The sequence below is a fragment of the Cinclus cinclus genome, chromosome 22 (genome assembly GCF_963662255.1).
Source record: "Cinclus cinclus chromosome 22, bCinCin1.1, whole genome shotgun sequence".
Lineage (NCBI taxonomy): Eukaryota > Metazoa > Chordata > Aves > Passeriformes > Cinclidae > Cinclus > Cinclus cinclus.
In genome coordinates, this window is record NC_085067.1 from 7091833 (window position 1) to 7109482 (window position 17650).

The window sequence follows — 17650 nt, forward strand, 5'->3', positions numbered from 1 at the left end:
AGATCTCAAATGTGCTAGAAATATTTATTTGCTAATCTTCACAACCACCCCACGAACAAAGCAGGCAGGGCAAGTGAGTGACTGTGTACTACATTTTATTCCAACTTGTGTTAGCAAGCCTGACCAGGGATATCTGAAGTTGGACTTAGTCAAGACCTAGAGCTCCAGGGTGCTCAGAAACAAGGAAATAATGCCTAAAAGTCTGGTGTGTCTCCTGAACTTGGGCATGGAGCACTATTGCCTAAGAACAGCCTGCTGAAGGCAGATGATGTGGAGATACAGCCTCAAAGGAGGATTCAGAGCTCTCAGGGTGTGAACATCCTTGGGAAAGGACCATCCTTCCTGTGTCCCTCTTGATTTCACACAGAGCTCTAGCAGGCATGCTGCACCTACTACAGCTGGCAAAAACCTGCACTTGGGTGTTCAAAATCAAACCCATATGAAAAAAAAAACCTGCCTAAAATCAAAGGTCTTCCTGAAAATCTGGATTTTTAGGGCTTTTGTTTGTTTGTTTCTTCACTGCAATGATATTGAAGGGAGTTGGTAATAGCAGCCAGATGTGGTCCAGTAGGTGGGGCTGGAGAAAAGGTGGATTTTGGGGAAGTTCTCTGCTGCTGGGCCAGCTGGTTCCTATCTGTACTCTCCTGTGTGGGTCTCCACAGTTCTGCCATTGCCTCCCTGCTCCTTAGCAAAGCCCTGCTGAGCACATCATTTCTCTCTGCTCAGTCCCCCAGCTGCCCTCAGTGGGACAAAACAGCCATTTCACAAGCACTCCTCATTCTAGATCCCACAGGCTGTTCCAGGACTAAGCAGGCTTTCCCTTTCACTCAGAGGCAAATGCCTGGGAACTGTCTGCCAACAAATCCACTAACAGGGAGTGAAGACCCAGAAGGAGCACAGATAGAAATGGTAGAAAGAGATCTTGTTCCTTAGTCCTTTTCGAAAAGGTGCTTTTCACTGCATTCCCCTCTGGAAATCTTGGAAATCCAGCAGGCTAACACAAATTTGCTAAAAGTTCATTTAAAAATTATACATGTAAAACTTTGCAATGCACTGACACAACCTGCTATTTACTGAGGCCAGTGCTGAATTCTGCTTGATTAAAGCCAGAATCCCATTCCTATTCAATGGCAAAAGCAATCCATATGGTGCTACTGCAGACTCTGCTTAGTATTACTCTCACATTGCCCCTGTAGCAAAGAAATGATTTAACACCCTAGCAAGGAAAGTGCTGCACCACCATCCAGAGCTCAAAACAGATGGTTATTCATCCACAGTGCTCTGCTGAGGAAGAGCTGGAGGACAGGGGTGTGTGGGCTGTCCAAGGGGAACATCCCATCCCATGCTCAGTTCACTGCAGGGGCAGGATCCCAGCTGTGGTGGTGTCAGCTCTCGCCACTGTTTTGCTGCACTCATTAAGCCTCTGCCTCTTGGATAAGTTGCTTAAGCCCAAGTTTTGGACCCTCAGCACTACCCAGCCCTTTGGAACAGCTCAGCTTCCCTGTGTGCTCCATCTTCAGCTGAGCACTGTGCTCCTGGCAGAAGTTGTGGTGTGGATATTGCCAGAAGGAAGCAACAGGGAAGAGAGACAGGTAACCCTGTCAAAGGCTGTCCTTCTGCACCTGTGCTCCAGCTCACACGAGCACAGCCTCGTCAGAAGCCACAGAGCTCCCTGCCATGGCCACACACACAGCAGTGCTCCAAGGGAGCACTGGGAACCAGGGCAGCAGGGCACAACAGGCAGCAGGGACTGCAAAACAACCTGCACAGCCTGTGCTAGGGGCTGCCTCTAACCCTGAGCAGACACAGAACTAACTGCATCAAACAACAAAAATCAAACTGCCTGATCTTAACAGGCTCCAGCACATCTCTCTGATCTTCTCCACTGGCTAATTACTCTCACTCTTGTGCAGTCCTTATTGATCAGTATCAGCAACACTTGCAGCTCATGAAAGGGTTTTTTGTTTGGTTTTTATCAGTTAAGGAAAACTTGTCTGCATGTGATAAAACACAAGCCAGCCTCTCTTCTCCTGGCAGTGTCATTTATAATACCCAGAACCTTGCAGCTGTAGCTCTCACCTTAACATGCTCTGTTTGAGGAGCTCCAAACTTGTACAGGCAAGAGGAGGATCAGAGATCCTCATTTCCCACATGGGAACAATCAGCTTTCTGGGAATCACAGTAGAGCATGCAGCAGCTCCACCACAGACTCATATCCCAGCTCTGCTGACCCACACCAACCTGAGGAATTCACCTCTGTCAAGAGCCAAACCAGACCAAACCATCTACACTACTGACGCTTTAGTGCACCCACCCTGGACTTACCCTGCACTAGAAATTCTTCAGAAAACACAAGCAGCTCATTTGCTTAAATTTCCTTTTAAGATAATGGAAATTATACTCATGTATCGATAACCAAGTAGATTAAGTGTTATCTCAGAAAAGCCAGCTTTGAAAAGCCAGACCCTTTAAGGCTCCAGGCTCAGCGTGCAGGGCCCTGGGTCACAGCAGCTCTCACTGCAGAGAGCTGCTGCTGGAAAGATAATTTCCCAATGGCTTTAGCTGCATGTCATTACCCTCCCTTCAACCCCATAGCTCAGAGGAGACAAGCCTTCCTCTGCAGGGGGGAGGCTAAAACTGCCCCCTCTTAGTCACAGCCACAGGAGGAAAACTGCAGACTTTCACACAGAATGCAGGAAATAAGGTTTTTTCTTCTTCATCCAGGCTGACAAAAACTGTTTCAGCTTCTCGTGACTCGAATACTGAGCTTGCAGCTCCAGAGCAGCAGGGACAGTCACTGTGCTTCATGTGAACTGTGCAAGGCAGCAGGGTTTTCCCCTGGGTCATGCCTGTGTGTGCTGCACTGTCTGCTCCTGGCCAGTGTCACAGCCAGGCTCCTGCTTAGACAGCCCTTTTGTCTGCTTATTCTTACTCCTTACTCAGGCTCTTACTAAATGAAGATTCTCATGTCCCAGTCCTAAAATCAAACTGGGATACTTACCTGGCAGATCCCTCATGTCTTTTGATGAAGCATGATGACTATTTCCTATCCAGCACACACATTTCTGCTGAGTATCTCTACAAAAGCAAAGTTTGCCTTACTGGAAGGGAGACTGACATTTCAATAACCCCAGCCAAGCACTCCTAGAGGGGAGCTACAAGTGGAAAGGTGGCAATTGCACATGTTCCTAATTCACAGAGATGCTTAAGCATATGCTTTAGTTAATGACACAAATAATCCAGCAAACGTTCCCATCCAAAGCACTTGAGCACACCCTGGAATTATCACTCTGGTGGTACTTACAGGGTAGCAGACTTAGAGGTACTTACAGAGGCCAGGCTGCCTTCCCAGGTCCTGAGGGGGTGTGCAGGGCCAGCAGTACTGGAGAAGTCTTGAAAGTGGGAGCAAAATCACTTTCCTTTGAAGGGCCCATTTCACCAGGAACCCAATTACAGTTTTCATGTGCTTAAACAACACCAGAGCCCAGGTCTAAGACAGGGCCACTAAAACAGAACACGTGAATCACCATGCCTGAACTCAAAATATATTCCCAGCATTGCAGGGGCCAGAGGAAGGGAGGCTCAGCCATGGGTAGATCCCCCTGACTCTCAGACCTTGAACTGCTTTCTTCACTGCTTAGTGAACAAGGCTGGGACTGTGCTTGTATCCAAGTGCACTCCTGGTATTGGACACACTAAAACCAGCCAGAAGCAAGGTGACAGCACTGTGCCATTGCCTGGATCAGGGAGCTCCTGGCTCTCTCCAGGGCTCTGTCCCTGCCTCCCACCATGCCTAAACCTGGATTTGCACCCAGCTCTCATCACCTGGACCACTGCCTCCTTCCAAACCTTCCCCCACAGCCAGCTCTCTTGCAGGAGCTCTACCCCAGGCAAACTCCATGAAAAACCAGTGAGTCCAGTCCCCACAGAAACACAGTGGCCACAGACCACATGCCACCACCAGTATTTTAAAAGTTCAGTCCACATCTCCCAGCGCCTTGGCTCCTGCAGTCCCTTCCTGCTCACCATTAACACCTTTCAGGCTCCAACAGGAATCCAGTTTGCAACTTCTAATCTAATAAAATCCAACCAACAATGATGCATTTGCTGCTGTGATAACTGTGAGCTTCAAGCAGCTGCATGGTTATTGAGCCTCCCAAATTAAACAACAATTATGGATGCTTACATTAAAATTACCTTGCAATCTCTGGATTGCCTGGCAACACTTTTCCTTCAGCATGCACAAATGGTGCACTTTTCCTCTTAATTATATAAAAATTGCCATGCATTTACCCAGCAGTTCAGAGAGAACACCATTTTTAACTTTCATTTGCTAATAAAATAAGTGGTTACTCAATGACCCAAAATAAAGCATCCTATTGTTCCTGTTGCTGGGAGTGCTTGGGCATCCTATAATTTATTGTTGAATTTCACTCCCTCTGCTTAAGATTACCCACATTTTGCTGGGTTTTTTGTTTTTCTTCCTATCTACTAAACTCAAAGTTTCCTCTGAGCAGGAACTGTTCCTGCAGCACATCCAGCACAGCACAGCTTGGATCTCCCAGCTGAGGCACACAGGCTCTGCTGCAGTCTGAATGCTAATGGGAATATAAACAGCTGCATCTTCATCCTTCAAGCTCTACTGAAAGACAGTCTTGAGATTCCCATTCATATATTAACTTCCACCAACTTTCTGGGATGACCTGATTAATTTTGGCAGCACCTGGAAGCTTCTGGACCATCAGACTTGCAAACAGGGATTTTATTCACTGCTGGTTTTAGACAAAAGATGAGGTGGTGCTTCACTTCAATGTGGAGAGGGACTGAGACCCTGCAAACCATGCTCCTCTGCCTCAGCAAGGCCCATCATGCTCAGAAACTTGCTCTCTCTCAGTGGTTGAAGCCAATTGAGTAATTCCTTCTGGTTTAAAATGGCTACCTGATTATTTTGTTTGCTATCCATTAGTTATTGTTTTTTTAGAGACAGAAAAAATTTATTTCCTGTCCAGCATTTCCCTGACACTCAGGATTTTACAAGCCTCTGTCATAGCACCTCTTCCCAAGATAATTTTCCAGTCTTAAGAGCTTTGTCATATCTCTGTACATAAGATATTCCAGGACCATCCTGACCTTCCTTCTTGGGCATCAGTTTTAGGGAGCTGTTTCTAAGACAGGCTGCACATAATATTCAGGATACTCCTTGTGTGTACCTAAGAGTTCTCAGAGATCCAAAGAACTGCATAATAACATTATCTAGTTTCTTCTTTCTTTCATTCCAAATAATTCCCCAAATCTTGTTAGCCTTGTTGAATGTCACTAAGTAATGGGCTGGCATTTTCAAGACAACTATCCAGAATAAAGCCTGAGTGAGAAGAGATAATTTAGAGCCCATCACTGTATGTATTTTCAGTGCTGTTTCTCCCCCTAATGCATTACCCTGCAGACAACAACATGATTTTTTTATCTGTCATTTTATCATGCCATCACTTGCTATCATGGCATTTTCCTGCCAGTCTTCCTAGTCAGTTCTAACAACTATCCTGAGTAACTCAGTGCCATCATCAATCTCTCCTATTGTCCTCTACCCTTTTTCTGGTCATTTAAGAAGATACTGAACATCCCAGCCCACATTATGGATTCCTGTTTAACTGTATTGGTGACTTTTCCCAGTTGTTAGAGCTGTACTCCAACTATCCTGATTGTCTAGTTATTAATCCACAAGAGCCCATCCAACCTAAGAGATTTAGGAGCTGCTTTATGAGCTACTGTAAATGGATATTATCAAAAGCTGTCTGGCAATTGAAACACAAGGTAATGACAGGATCACCTTATCTACATATTTACTGTCTCCTCTGGAAAACAATCAGACCTGCAAGGTGGGAATGTCCTCTGAAAAAGCTGTACTTCCTCTTCCCCCCTAAATCCACCATGGGCAATTGTTCAGTGCATCAGTGTGCAGAGGAAGCAGTCAGTTGTGAGAGCACTGAACTCACAGAGGCTGTTTGCAAGGAGGACACCAGGATCAAACAGACTCAGAGCTACGCTCAGCTCACCAGCAGCTGAGCTATAAAGCAGCAAGTGCTTTCAGGATGCCAGCACACAGACCATTCCACCTTGTGTCTTTATTTAATTCAGGGACCCCTCTTTGCTCACTCCTGCCAGGTTCATGCCAGCAGGGACATGCCAGTGATAATGGGGCCAGGAAAAACCCTGCTACCATTCAGAGACCTATTGAGGCCTCCCTGTACTCTGTAGAACAGGCACTCAGCAGTGAATCTGCCCTCAGCCAGAGGGGCACAAGACGTCACCAAAAAAGGTGACAATAATCAGACAGCCTACAAAGAGGAAGGAACCCTGCTCTGGAGTCTGGGCACAGCCTGGAAACACCCTTGATCCACCACCTCCCTGGGAAGGCACAGCAGGGCTGGGATCTTGTCAACCCACAGCCCTGAGTGACAGGGAGTCACTCAGATGGATTCTGCAAAGGGGGTGGACAAGGACAGACATCCTCCCTGTGCTGTTCACCAGCTCTGCAGGGCCAGTGCTTGCCCTGCTAAGCTAGAGACAGTTCCAGTTCCAGTTTAAGCTGACTGACTGAATCCATGACACTGCAAACACCCATTTTCTGGCTCTGCTATTGCCTTCAAAGAGAGTCTCCAGAAAGAAATAAGTGGAAGTAAAAAGAGAGGCACTATTAGCCTAATGTCCTTCCTACTGGTTCTGTGACACTTCCTAGGTAAACCCAAGCTGAGTGGGGCCACTTCCAACAGCAACCCAAGCCAAGGGGACCTCTCTGGCTCATTCAACAGCCCCCCAGTGCCAAGATGCCCCTCTCCAGCTGAGCAGGGGGCCCAGGCACACCCTCTGCAAAGCACTGCCAGTGCTGGGGTACTCACAGTACTCGATGCCCAGGACGATGTCTCGGAAGTAGAGCCGAGCCTGCTCCTCGCTGAAGGGCTGCTCACTTGGCACCTCCATGACAGGCCTGTGGGCAAGAGGGACAGCAACTCAGTGCTTTGCAGAAGGGCAGTAACACCCCTTGCTGGAGGAGTTTGTTCCCCATCATCATGTCCCAGCACTGAGGGCCAGGCTCCCAATAAGCTCTGGGTGCTGTGACAGAGGGTGGAGGTGTGTCCGTTCTTTCTGGACGTGGTGATGCTTTGGTTACTGAGCTTGGCTAGTGATGGGTGGCTTTGCATAGTCCCTGAGCCAGCATGAGCCACAGAGCCCTCATCAACATCAGGATTAACTGCAAATGTCTGCACAAAATAAGACAAACACTACTCACTGACAGTCCTAACAGGAGAAGAACAAAGCTGGACCTGGCCTTTGGCTTCCTGCTAAAGCTGCTCATGGCTGTGAACACCAGCATTCCCATAAGATCCCAGTCAGCAGTGGGGACAATGCCTGTTGCTGTGCACTGCATGTCCTGCCTGCTGGGGCTCAGTCCTGACACAGTATCATTGTGCAGCTGGTCTACTGAGGCAGAATCTAAACATGAATCACTAGCTCAAAGGTTAAATGTGAGTATTTCCAGTGCATTGTGTTAAACTGCTTTAAAAACCTATGTAGCTGCTCAGGGTTCAGCCACCACCAAAGCTCAGCCATTCAGCCCTGAACAGCCAAGGTTACCTGGTCAGCTTCTCCTCTCCTTTCCTTTGAATGCTGTCACTGCTGAGGGATGCAGTCTCCTCTAAAAGCCCCTCTTCTGCCTGTGCCTGCTGAAAGCTGAGGGCAAAGAGGCTGTAAGAGCTAGTCAGAATCTCCTGTTCCCCCATAGATGAATGGCTGGAGCTAAGGACTTCAGTGCACTGGGGGCTAATCCTGCTCAGCAGCTTGACTTTGCATTTGGACATACATCCACTGACTGCAGCTGGATTTGAGTGCTCCTGGGACACCATCCTGGCAAGCCAAACCCTGGCAGAGAACAGCCAAAACCAGGCTCTGTGGCTCTTCCCCTCAGCACCCAGCAGCAAATCCTTCCTGCAGCATTCCCCTCTTCTTGACTGATGGCCTTCATCTCCCATTTGCATTTTCCCATCACTGCCTTTTCTCCCTCTTTTATGCACATTTTTCTGTTGCTGAAACCAGGGAGAAATAATGTGAGAGCAGGGCTGGCAGAGCCACTAATGGAGTCTAATTGCCTCCTGCCAGGGGCAGCCAGGCTGCATTTGGATGAGCCACAGGTTCCCCAGCCTCAGCTGTTTACAGGAGCTCCCCCTCCTACAGGACAGGCATCAGCCTGATCACCAGGGAGACTGGGGAGCCTCCTGCCAGCAACCCACTGGAGCTGGCAGCTTGCTCATGTGGCCAGAGAGAAAAATATCCCCTCTGGGAATCTCCTCGATCCTGGGCACAGAAATCATGACCTCACTGAGACTGCAGAGCTGCAGAATCAATGCAGGTGTAGCACAGAGCAGTGAGAAACCTCTTACTACCTTATCCCTTCTTCTACTGTGCAAAAGAAATGTGCCAACAGAACAGTCTCTCATGAGAGGTTAGTGCTGAGGGCAAAATAAGGCAGCAGGTGGCAAGTAAACTTTGATGCAACCACACACCCCTTGTGTCAGAGGAAGCCAAAACATGGCTGGAACCCAGCAGAGTATTCCTATTCAAACCTTTTCTTCCAGGCACCTGATGAGGAATTGTCGCAGAATTTGTCTTCTACATCAGAGTCTGGTACCAGGACATGTCCTCCCAACCCATTTCTATTCAGCACATCATTCCAGGCTGTAGCAGTGCAAAGGCAACTACAGCTGGGTTTTGCCTCCTCTGCAGACAGTGTTTGCCCCACTGGACATATCAAACCTCCATTTCACAAGGGAACCTGATGATGAACACCAGAAGTTTCAATAGAAGGGATCCCAGGAAGGCTACTTACCCTTTCCTCATGAGGTCAAACACTGCAAGAAAAGGAAATAAACCATGAATGAATGAGAAGAGCAGCCTGGGCTTATTTGTTATTCATCACCAACAAAAACACATCCATTCCCATACCTGCAAAATCAATTTATCTCCACTCATTTCTCTTCCCTCACCCATGACAAGGACACCAGAGGATGCAAAATTAAAATATTCATCTCTTCAGCACAGCCAAACATCCTACCTCCTGCCACTCTGTACAGGGAGACAGCAGGTGCTAATTTATCAACCATGGTGTGCTGCTCTGGGTGTCAGCCCTCGTTGGTTTGAGCCCTGTTGTACCTCCAAGGGAGAGTGTTTGCTGTGATATTTCCACTAAATTGCTGATAGCAAAGGAGATGCTGTAAGAACATGCTGCTCCATTTCTGCTGTGTCAATCAGCAGCACAGCTACAGCTCTGTCAGAGCCAAGCACTTACTGGCAGGAGCGACTGAAGAGGATTTGCTGGTGTAAGTTGAGGTTTGCAGAGCACAAGAGTTTGTGTGTCTGATTAGGAGGTTGGGGAAAGTGTTCTTCTGATCCTGCTCTGCTCTGTCCTGCAAACAGGAGAAGGATCTCCTACAGAATAGGAGAGCTCTTTCCCCATGAATTATATGGGGATTTCTTGCACCTCTCAAAAAATCTGAGCAGATCTCCTCCCCAAAGCACTGGGGTGTGGGATCCTCTGAGGGTACACACACACACCAGGGCAGCTTGAATTGGCTCCTCTTGCCCTCCAGGCTGAAGAAGCTGCAGTTTGTGGAAGCACTTCATCATTCAACCACCCTTTACCTTTGCAGGTTGCTCAGTGCCTGTCGACATCCCATCCCACTGACACACAGCCAAGTGCTCACAGCAGTGCCTGATCCCAGCAGCCACAGGCAACGAGCAAACACCACTTCATCTACATCTGCTTTGCAGTGGGGAGCATTGTTGGAACGAGAAAGGTGCAGTTATCATCAGCTGGGGCAGCAGCAGGAGGGAGCAAACCCACTTGCAGGAAGGTCAGCCCTGAACAGTGCTACTCTTCTGCCAAGGGAACTGCAGAGGAAGAAGCTTGATGTGCCTGAACTTCACAGGATCCCAGGCAGAGGAAAGGGGTGATGGAACATGTACAACAGGGACATGGCCATTGCTTATCACAATATCCAACAAGACCAGGAGAGTCCCCACCTGTCCTGCTGCTGTTTCTGCTATTTCTGGGATGTTTCTCTCACTTCACAAGTAGAGCCTGGCTTAGGTTTGGGGTTTTTTTTCCCCTCTGCAGCTTTCCACCTCATCTCTCCCCTTTCCTCCATCCCCAGGAGTTCAGGGCTTCAAACAACAGCCTCAACTACCCTCCCCACCACAAGTGCCATCACTTTGAGATGCTGCCAGATGCCACTGGGGCTTCAGCCCAAAGGGAAAAGTGGCCTTTCAAAGGCAAATTGCTTCATTTGCTAGGCAGAGTCCTCCTTCACAGCAGCTTCAAAAGTGTCCCATAATTATTTCATGAGGAGCAGTCTTTGAACCTGCTTCATCAGGAAACAGTTTGGGGAAGCAGAGATGTAAAAGGGTCAATCATCCCCTCCTCCAGCCTATCTCAGAGGGTACCTCAGGGCCTCCCACGCCTGTCCCCCAGTGTTTTACTCAAATGTGGGTTAGGCTGTGGCTGGCACTTTCAGGGTTTGGAGGAGAGGAATACAAAATGGGTGGAATTCCCTCGTACTCTGCATAATCACCCAGTCAGGCATGGCTTCCCCCACCAAAGGTGGGAGTGCTGCTCCCTTAGGAGGTCCTGAGGCTCACCAGGGTGGACAGAGCTCTGCAGGGGTCACAGGAAACACCCCCAGACAAGACTGGAGTGACTCTGGAGTCAATACCACTATCCACAGCCTACAGAAGTTTCATAGCAGGAGGACAAGGTAACCACCCTGCACCCTTCGCTTCCCTCCTGGCTCTGGGGCTGGAATCAACTCTACAGAGGGGAGGGCAGAGCAGCTGTCAGGTGTTTTTAGTGTCCCCATGGCAAAAGAGATGTGCACAGCTGTACTGACACAAGGTTGCCTTACCCTACTGCACGGGGCCTTTCCATCCCAGCTGCATTTACAGGCGTTTTAACTTTGCAGAAAAAAATAAGTCTGCTGAAGTTGGCACAAGTTTCCTCCCGTATTGACCCCGAGTCCTGGTAGGTGTCACTTGCATCACTAGGCCTAAGCCCAGATGGTTCTGTTAGCTTATGAGACTCACATACCCATGTACAAGTTGTCCTCTGCAGGATCATCAAGGACCTGAGAGAGATCACAGAGAAATAAGGGGAAAGAGGAAAAAAGTGAAAAACAGCAGGCAAAAATATTTTTAAGCAAGTAACATTCCCAGTACACTTTGCTGAGCTGCAGAACACTGAGAAGAATTTAGGCTAATATTTAGAGTCCTGCAGAGAGTGGGGTTTTGGAGGACAGGTTTTCCTGTCTCCAGAAAAATCTAGGTTTCTGCCTCTATTTGGATTAGCTGACCAACAAAGGCACTGCTTGTCCTAAACTGACCTCAATCAATGATGAAAATGGCACTGAAGCCTTGCACTTGTGCACCTTCCCAGGCTTGTCTGCACACAAGTTTCAGTGATCAAAGCTCACTGCTATTTCTACCAGCACAGTGAGCTGCTTTCTCTTGGGCACCAGCCCAGAGTGCAGAGTGAGTGTGCAGTTTGTCCTACACAGTCAGTAAGACTTTGCCTGGAATCACCAGCCTAAATTTCTGAATATCTATTTTAAACCAATTTTGGCTGAAGCTGAAGAAAAACCCCCTTGTTGAAATACAAATCAGACTTGTTTCAGTCTAACTTATGGTGGAGAAGCAGCTCACCTCTATCAGCTTAACGATATTGATGTGGTCCAGCTTCTTTAGGATGGCTATTTCCTGATAGACTCTGTCCAGGGGTGCCATGGGTTTGGGCTGCTCCCCAGAGGATGCTTTTGACCCTCTGGGAGGAGGCCGACCTGCAAGTGTGACAGCACAGTGAAGAACTCCTCATTTGGCAGCAGCACCTGCACACAGGATGAGCAGCCACTGGCCACTCTGCATACACCTCCAGCTATTCTGGAAGGTCTCATCCCCTTGTTCTCATCCCAAAGCTTTGCAGTCTCCCACCTGGAAATGAGATCTCCAAGTCCCATTCAGACCAGCTGCTCCCAGCTTCCCAGATGGGTCTGGGGCATCCCATGGCCCAGACTGCACCCAGGTGCTATCCCAGGGGTAGAAGGGACTCTGAGAGGAGGGGGAATACCCTGCCTAACTTCCAGTGCTTAATTAGGCTTCATAAATGGTGAACATGGAAGAGTCACCGCTTCAAAGAGACTCACAAAAATCAGAGCCAGGAATCCCATTACTGAGTGTGCTGAGTTTCCCTGTGGCTGTATCTGCCCCATGACCACCCACTGCATTTTAACCAGCTCCCAACTACATGGGCAGCTTTCACAGGAGGCCACGTTCTGCAGTCCTTGCAGACAATGTCTCTACAGAGAGATCTGGCTGAGGACAACAGGCAGACCTCTAAATGTGAGATACCCACGTGGAAATCCATACTGCTTCAAGAGCTTCTTTTTGGAGAGGACTTTCATAGCCTGGAGAAGGAAGATAAAGCAGTGTTAAAACTGAACAAGAGCCAAAGAGGTGATTGCTGTGACCTGGGAGTATGCTGGGCATCAGGGACTGGCTCAGGGCTGCTCCTCAACCTAGAGAAGGGTTCTGGTTAGTGGTGGCCACAACAGACAGATACTGACCCAGGCTTTCCTGAAAGCACTGCTAACCATTTGTTCCATTCATTTTTCCCCATGAAAAAATTTGATTTATTTTCAAATGGACAAAGAAAAAGCCCAAAATTTCTGAATTTGGGGCAGAAGCTTGAGGGAAGAGGTGGGTTTCTCTGGCTGTTTTTGGATGATGTTATGGCCATGCTCCAGGTCAGAGCCACTTCAAGGCTGCTTCATCTTATGTTTTGTCTTATCATTGGGTATAAGAAGGAAACTGAACCCCAGCAGCTGAGGCATAGGAAGGGATCAGGGTAATTCTTCCTGCCATCCAGCTGGCATTAGCATAGTGGCAAAAGGCATTCTGAATTTAATAAACAGTCTTTGTGCCTCCATCTGCTCTGTGCATTAATAACCTTTTGGAGGGCCACTCAAACCCCCCAAGTGGCCCAGCAGATGAATATTTAATAAGAAACCAGCTCATAGTACAATTTTCTCAGGAAAACAGTCTGTGCTTCCAGGAGCTGGGATGACTCGCTCCTTCCCCCAGCCTAAGCAGTTACTCCTATTAATAAAACATCCAATATGTAATTCACACTGGAGTGGTCCCTACAGAATCTGACTAACCAAGGAGTCCTGCAGGACACAGTCAAATGCCCAGGAATTTTTCATTAGTACCACAGAGGCAGGGTCTCTGCCCCACTACCTGTTTTTAACACATATACCAAGAAAAGGTCACCAAACCCATTACAGTGAGCTCCTTCCCAAGCTGTTGTTCCTGGCAATGATGGCACCACAAGCCCAAGCATCCCCACCTCCCATCAGTGCTCCTACTGCAGCCAGGTTCATGGCTTGCTGAAAGGATTGTTATTTTTGGTACTGATCCAGTGAAATCCTCTGGATTTGCACCCATGTAATTGAGAAGAGACAGTGTGCAGTGTTTCAATCCTGCCTGACAGCTCCAAACCAACTGTTAGGAATGATGGTGTTGAGAGACAGACTCAGAAGTGCTTATCTTTGACTTAGCACAGCTCTGTGTCCAATACAGGCAGCCAAATGACTCATGGTCTGCTAGAAGAGGATCCAAGATGTGCAAAACCACCTCCAAATATTGCCAGGACCAAGCCTGCAGGACTTCCTACGCTTCCCACTTTCATCTCTCCATAATGAAAATTTTTGAGAAAAATCAAAGGAATTGGTACATCCATTTCTCTTTCAACCATTGCCAACCCAGGAGGAGAATGCTCCTCTTGCTCCAATCCCATCTTGAGTCCTTGCTGCCTTCTGGCATGGAGCTTTAGAAAAAGGACAAAATAGAGGATGCAGTTTGCTGCTGAAAGCTCTCAAGTTTGGGAGCTTGGGGGCCTCAGCCTGAAGAACTGAACCATCAGCACCAGCCATGCCTGCATCAGGATCGTCCTTCCCAGGAGAAGCTGGAGAGAGCAGGAAGGTACAGAGAGGAGCAATAGCTAAGACAAAACTTGCTCTCACGGACAAAAATGGAAGAACAGGAGCTACTGCTGTCACCCAAACTCCTTGAAGGACACTTGAGGGGCAGTGGGAGGTTACTGCATCATAGGTGAGTTGACTGCAAACCACCACTACTGCTAGGAAAGAAGCACCAGGATTTCTTATATCAGCTTTGAAGCACCAGTATCTGCCACAAGCAGAGCTAGGTCATCAGAGGGGACCTGTCCCACTGCACTGACAAACTCAAAAGAGGCAAAAAAGCAAAGTTCATCATGCAACAGGCCAGAACCACTTAATTACCACAAGAGCAGAGAGGAGGGCACGTGGCTGTGAAGCCTCCCTTTAATTACAGTGAGCTGGCAGGACCAGGCTTCCTCCTGAATTGTGGCTGCTGTAATGGGAGCATCTCAGGGATGCTTCAGCAAACCTCTCCTTCTGGGCTCACATGGATGACAGAGCCAAAGACATTTGTACTCACAGGCAGAGCTAATTACCCAGATAATGCCTTTCTGATAAAGAACCAGCTCAGAGCCAAGCTGAGGGATTTTCCCTTTGCACAGGCAAGTTTTGCTTTAGTCTTCTCAGGATAAGAGGGGGCCTGGAGATTTCCTCCACACATCCTCCTCCCAATTATTCACATGTGAACATGGGTCTTGACATTTCCCTTTGAGAAACAGCAGGAACTGTATGCTTTTCTCTGTTGTATGTTTATTAGCTAAGTTTACTGCTCTCTTCCTATCAACCTTACAGCTGGAAACCACAGGAAGCTGCCTAAGGGAAAGGAGATCCCAAGCTTAGGGAGAGAAGGAATGCCTGTGATACAGCAGCTTTCACAACAGTGAGACCACAAGCTGTGGGTAATGACAACTGCAAAATGGCCATTCATTTTGGGAGGGAAGGGTGACAAAATGATTGAGCCAAACGTACTTACCACCTGTCCTTGGTGATGCTCTCACAGTGCTTAGAATGTCGTTTTATTAGCTATGGATGAGACTTGTACTGCAAGGGCAGAAGCCTGTGCACATTCCCTACCTACAGCTCCCAGGGGAGTGGGATGCTGCTCAGAGGTCCCTACTAACCACTGAAATCCTCTGCTAGTGCTTGAGGGCACACTGTGGGAATGCTGAACAGACCAGAGAATGTTTCCAGCCCTTCTTCACCTGTCCTGCCTAACAACGACATCCCTCAGACAAAACAGCTGAAAGGGAAGCTCTGCTGGGAAAGAGGAATGTTATGTTATAAACAAAATCCTAAACCAGACAGGCTTAGCTGCCATGGCCTTAAAATCTTGCTCCTGTGTTTGTCACCTTTTGTCCCATCAGCAGAATTCCATCACCAGGCTGTGCCCCATCCATGCTGTGTCACCCCAGCAGAGATGCTGGCCTGCAGCTCGCCTGTCTCTGGCTGCTTCCCGAGGATCCTGCTGCCACCCTGGGTGACCCAGCCCCTCACAAGCCCTCAGCTGAACAGCACAAGGTGTTAGAGTAAGCCAGAGATCACTTCCCTGCTCCCCACGGCTCTGGAGTGCAGCTGGCAGTGGTTCAGCAGCTGTTATGTGAGCAAGAGGATGAGAAACACAGGAGCTGTGCCTTCCCTTCCTGCCTGGATGGCAACCAAAGCGGATTCTCCGGGGGCTGGAAAGTTCAAGGCTTGCTGCTGGCCACCTTCTCAGCAGCAGCCCTTTGTTCAGACACTCCTTTCATGAACTTGGAAGGAATTTCTCCCCATCACTGAGACTTGGTAGGAAACAGCCCTCCATGCAAAGATTGTTAGGTACAAACAGAGGGAGAGAGCACAATCACACAAATCTTGTTTCTTAGGAAACAGGATTAAAAAAGGAGGATGAAAAAAAGAAAACTCCACTGACAACCTAAATGCTACTGCCTTATTCCAGCAGTAGCATAACAAATGCCCATCATAACCACTTTTCTTTGCAAGCTGATTTAGAGATTGAAAATAGGGGGAAGACATGACCTGAGGCAACAAAGAATCAAATTCCATCAGCACAATGATTCCAATCTAGATCTCTGCCTGGACACATTTGCCTTTGATTTTTATTTGCTGCTTTTCCACAGAACTTGGCCTTTGATTTTTCCCCTAGTCATCGTCAAAGCATCTCCTTCAAACTGAGACACTGAAACCTTTCCAGTGTAAAGGATTTCTTGGCAGGGCCCCACAGAAACTGCTGTAACAGCTTCATGTGTCCAGGAGCAGCAGGGTCCTCTGCTCTGGCAGCCAGCTCTGCTTTCCAGTGGGGAGTCCTCCTTGGAGGGAGCACTGGGTCACATACCTGGTGCAAAAATTCCAGTTTCCAAGGTCTGACACATTCCCTGCATCCACTGATGTGAGCCAGGACACTTTACAGCCCTCCCAGCACTGCGGGTGCTCACAGCAACCAAGGGCAAAGCTCTTAGAAACACTCCCTCATCTTTAATGGAAGGTAAAAAAGCCACAAAGTAAACACAACCCATCTACATTTTTTCCCAAATGTGGTGATTGAATTTTTTTCTCTAGAGTTTTTCCTAATTCTAGGCCAGATCCAAAACTCATTAAAGCAGCAGCAATCTTTCCTTTGGCTTTGACAGGAGCTATATTCAGTCCTTGCTCCCTATAAACTCTGCCTTTTGAAGGGAGCTAGCAAAGGGTCCCACACCTCAGCAACAATCAGGAGCCACACTCTGAATTATGCCCCCAAATAGTTTTATTTTTCTTATTTCTTTACCATTTTGGTCCTTGTTATTGCAGCACACTAGCTTAAATACAATAAAGAAGGCAGCAACAACCTGATCTCATGCTGAACCACTGCAAATGCAAATCACTTACAGAAACAGAATACAACAGAATGGTTTGGGTTGGAAGGGACCTTAAGGATCATCAGTTCCAACTCCTGGCCGTGGGAAAGGACACCGTCCACTAGACTAGAGTGCTCCAAGCCCCATCCAACCTGGCCTTGCTCACTAAAGGCCAGCCAAGGGCTGATTTCCTCCAATTACTTCTTATTGCTTTTCATCACCGAGACAAAAAACACATCAAGAGCTAAATCTGGGGGGAAAACAAACACACAGAAAATGCCCTTCCCAACTATTGGAATCACAATTGCTTCTCTTGTCATGATAAGAGTCATTAGGTATCCCCAGGGGTCAGGGTGCACTGCTGAGGAGCAGCCTGGGATGGGAAGGATAAGCAGGGCAGGATGAAGTTGTCTCAGCTCTGGGAGAGCTCAAAGGTCAGGCACACCAGGCAGGTGGAGAGCTAAGCAGCCATTAGCCAGTTATGCAATTGGCACTGCTCCTCTGAAGCTTTGAAAAGTCTGCCAGCTCCTGAGCTGGCTTAATGTCTTGAAAAAGCAGAGGTGTCTCCATCACGGCTTGCCCTCCCAGAAAACACAAGCACAGGTAGCTGGGAGGATGAGGGTGCCAGACATGGGACTGCAGCTGGGCAAGAGCACAGCTCCCCCTGCCCCAGCCAAGAGGGGAACAAGGACACAGTGGGACACAGAGATCAGAGATCACTGCCTTTCACAGGAGCACAGCTGCCTGCCCCCTCCTGTC

General features: G+C 48.2%; 1 protein-coding gene across 1 annotated transcript in view; it reads right to left on the reverse strand.

The window, feature by feature from the left end:
• Nucleotides 1-17650, reverse strand: part of CAMKK1 (calcium/calmodulin dependent protein kinase kinase 1) — a 50523-nt gene that overhangs the window by 20230 nt on the left and 12643 nt on the right. The window contains exons 4-8 of the mRNA XM_062506944.1: nt 12452-12503; nt 11746-11879; nt 11135-11171; nt 8882-8903; nt 6897-6985 (exon numbers count right to left, since the gene is read on the reverse strand). Of these exons, the coding sequence (XP_062362928.1) occupies nt 6897-6985; nt 8882-8903; nt 11135-11171; nt 11746-11879; nt 12452-12503 (334 nt within the window). The remainder of the gene's footprint in view (nt 1-6896; nt 6986-8881; nt 8904-11134; nt 11172-11745; nt 11880-12451; nt 12504-17650) is intronic.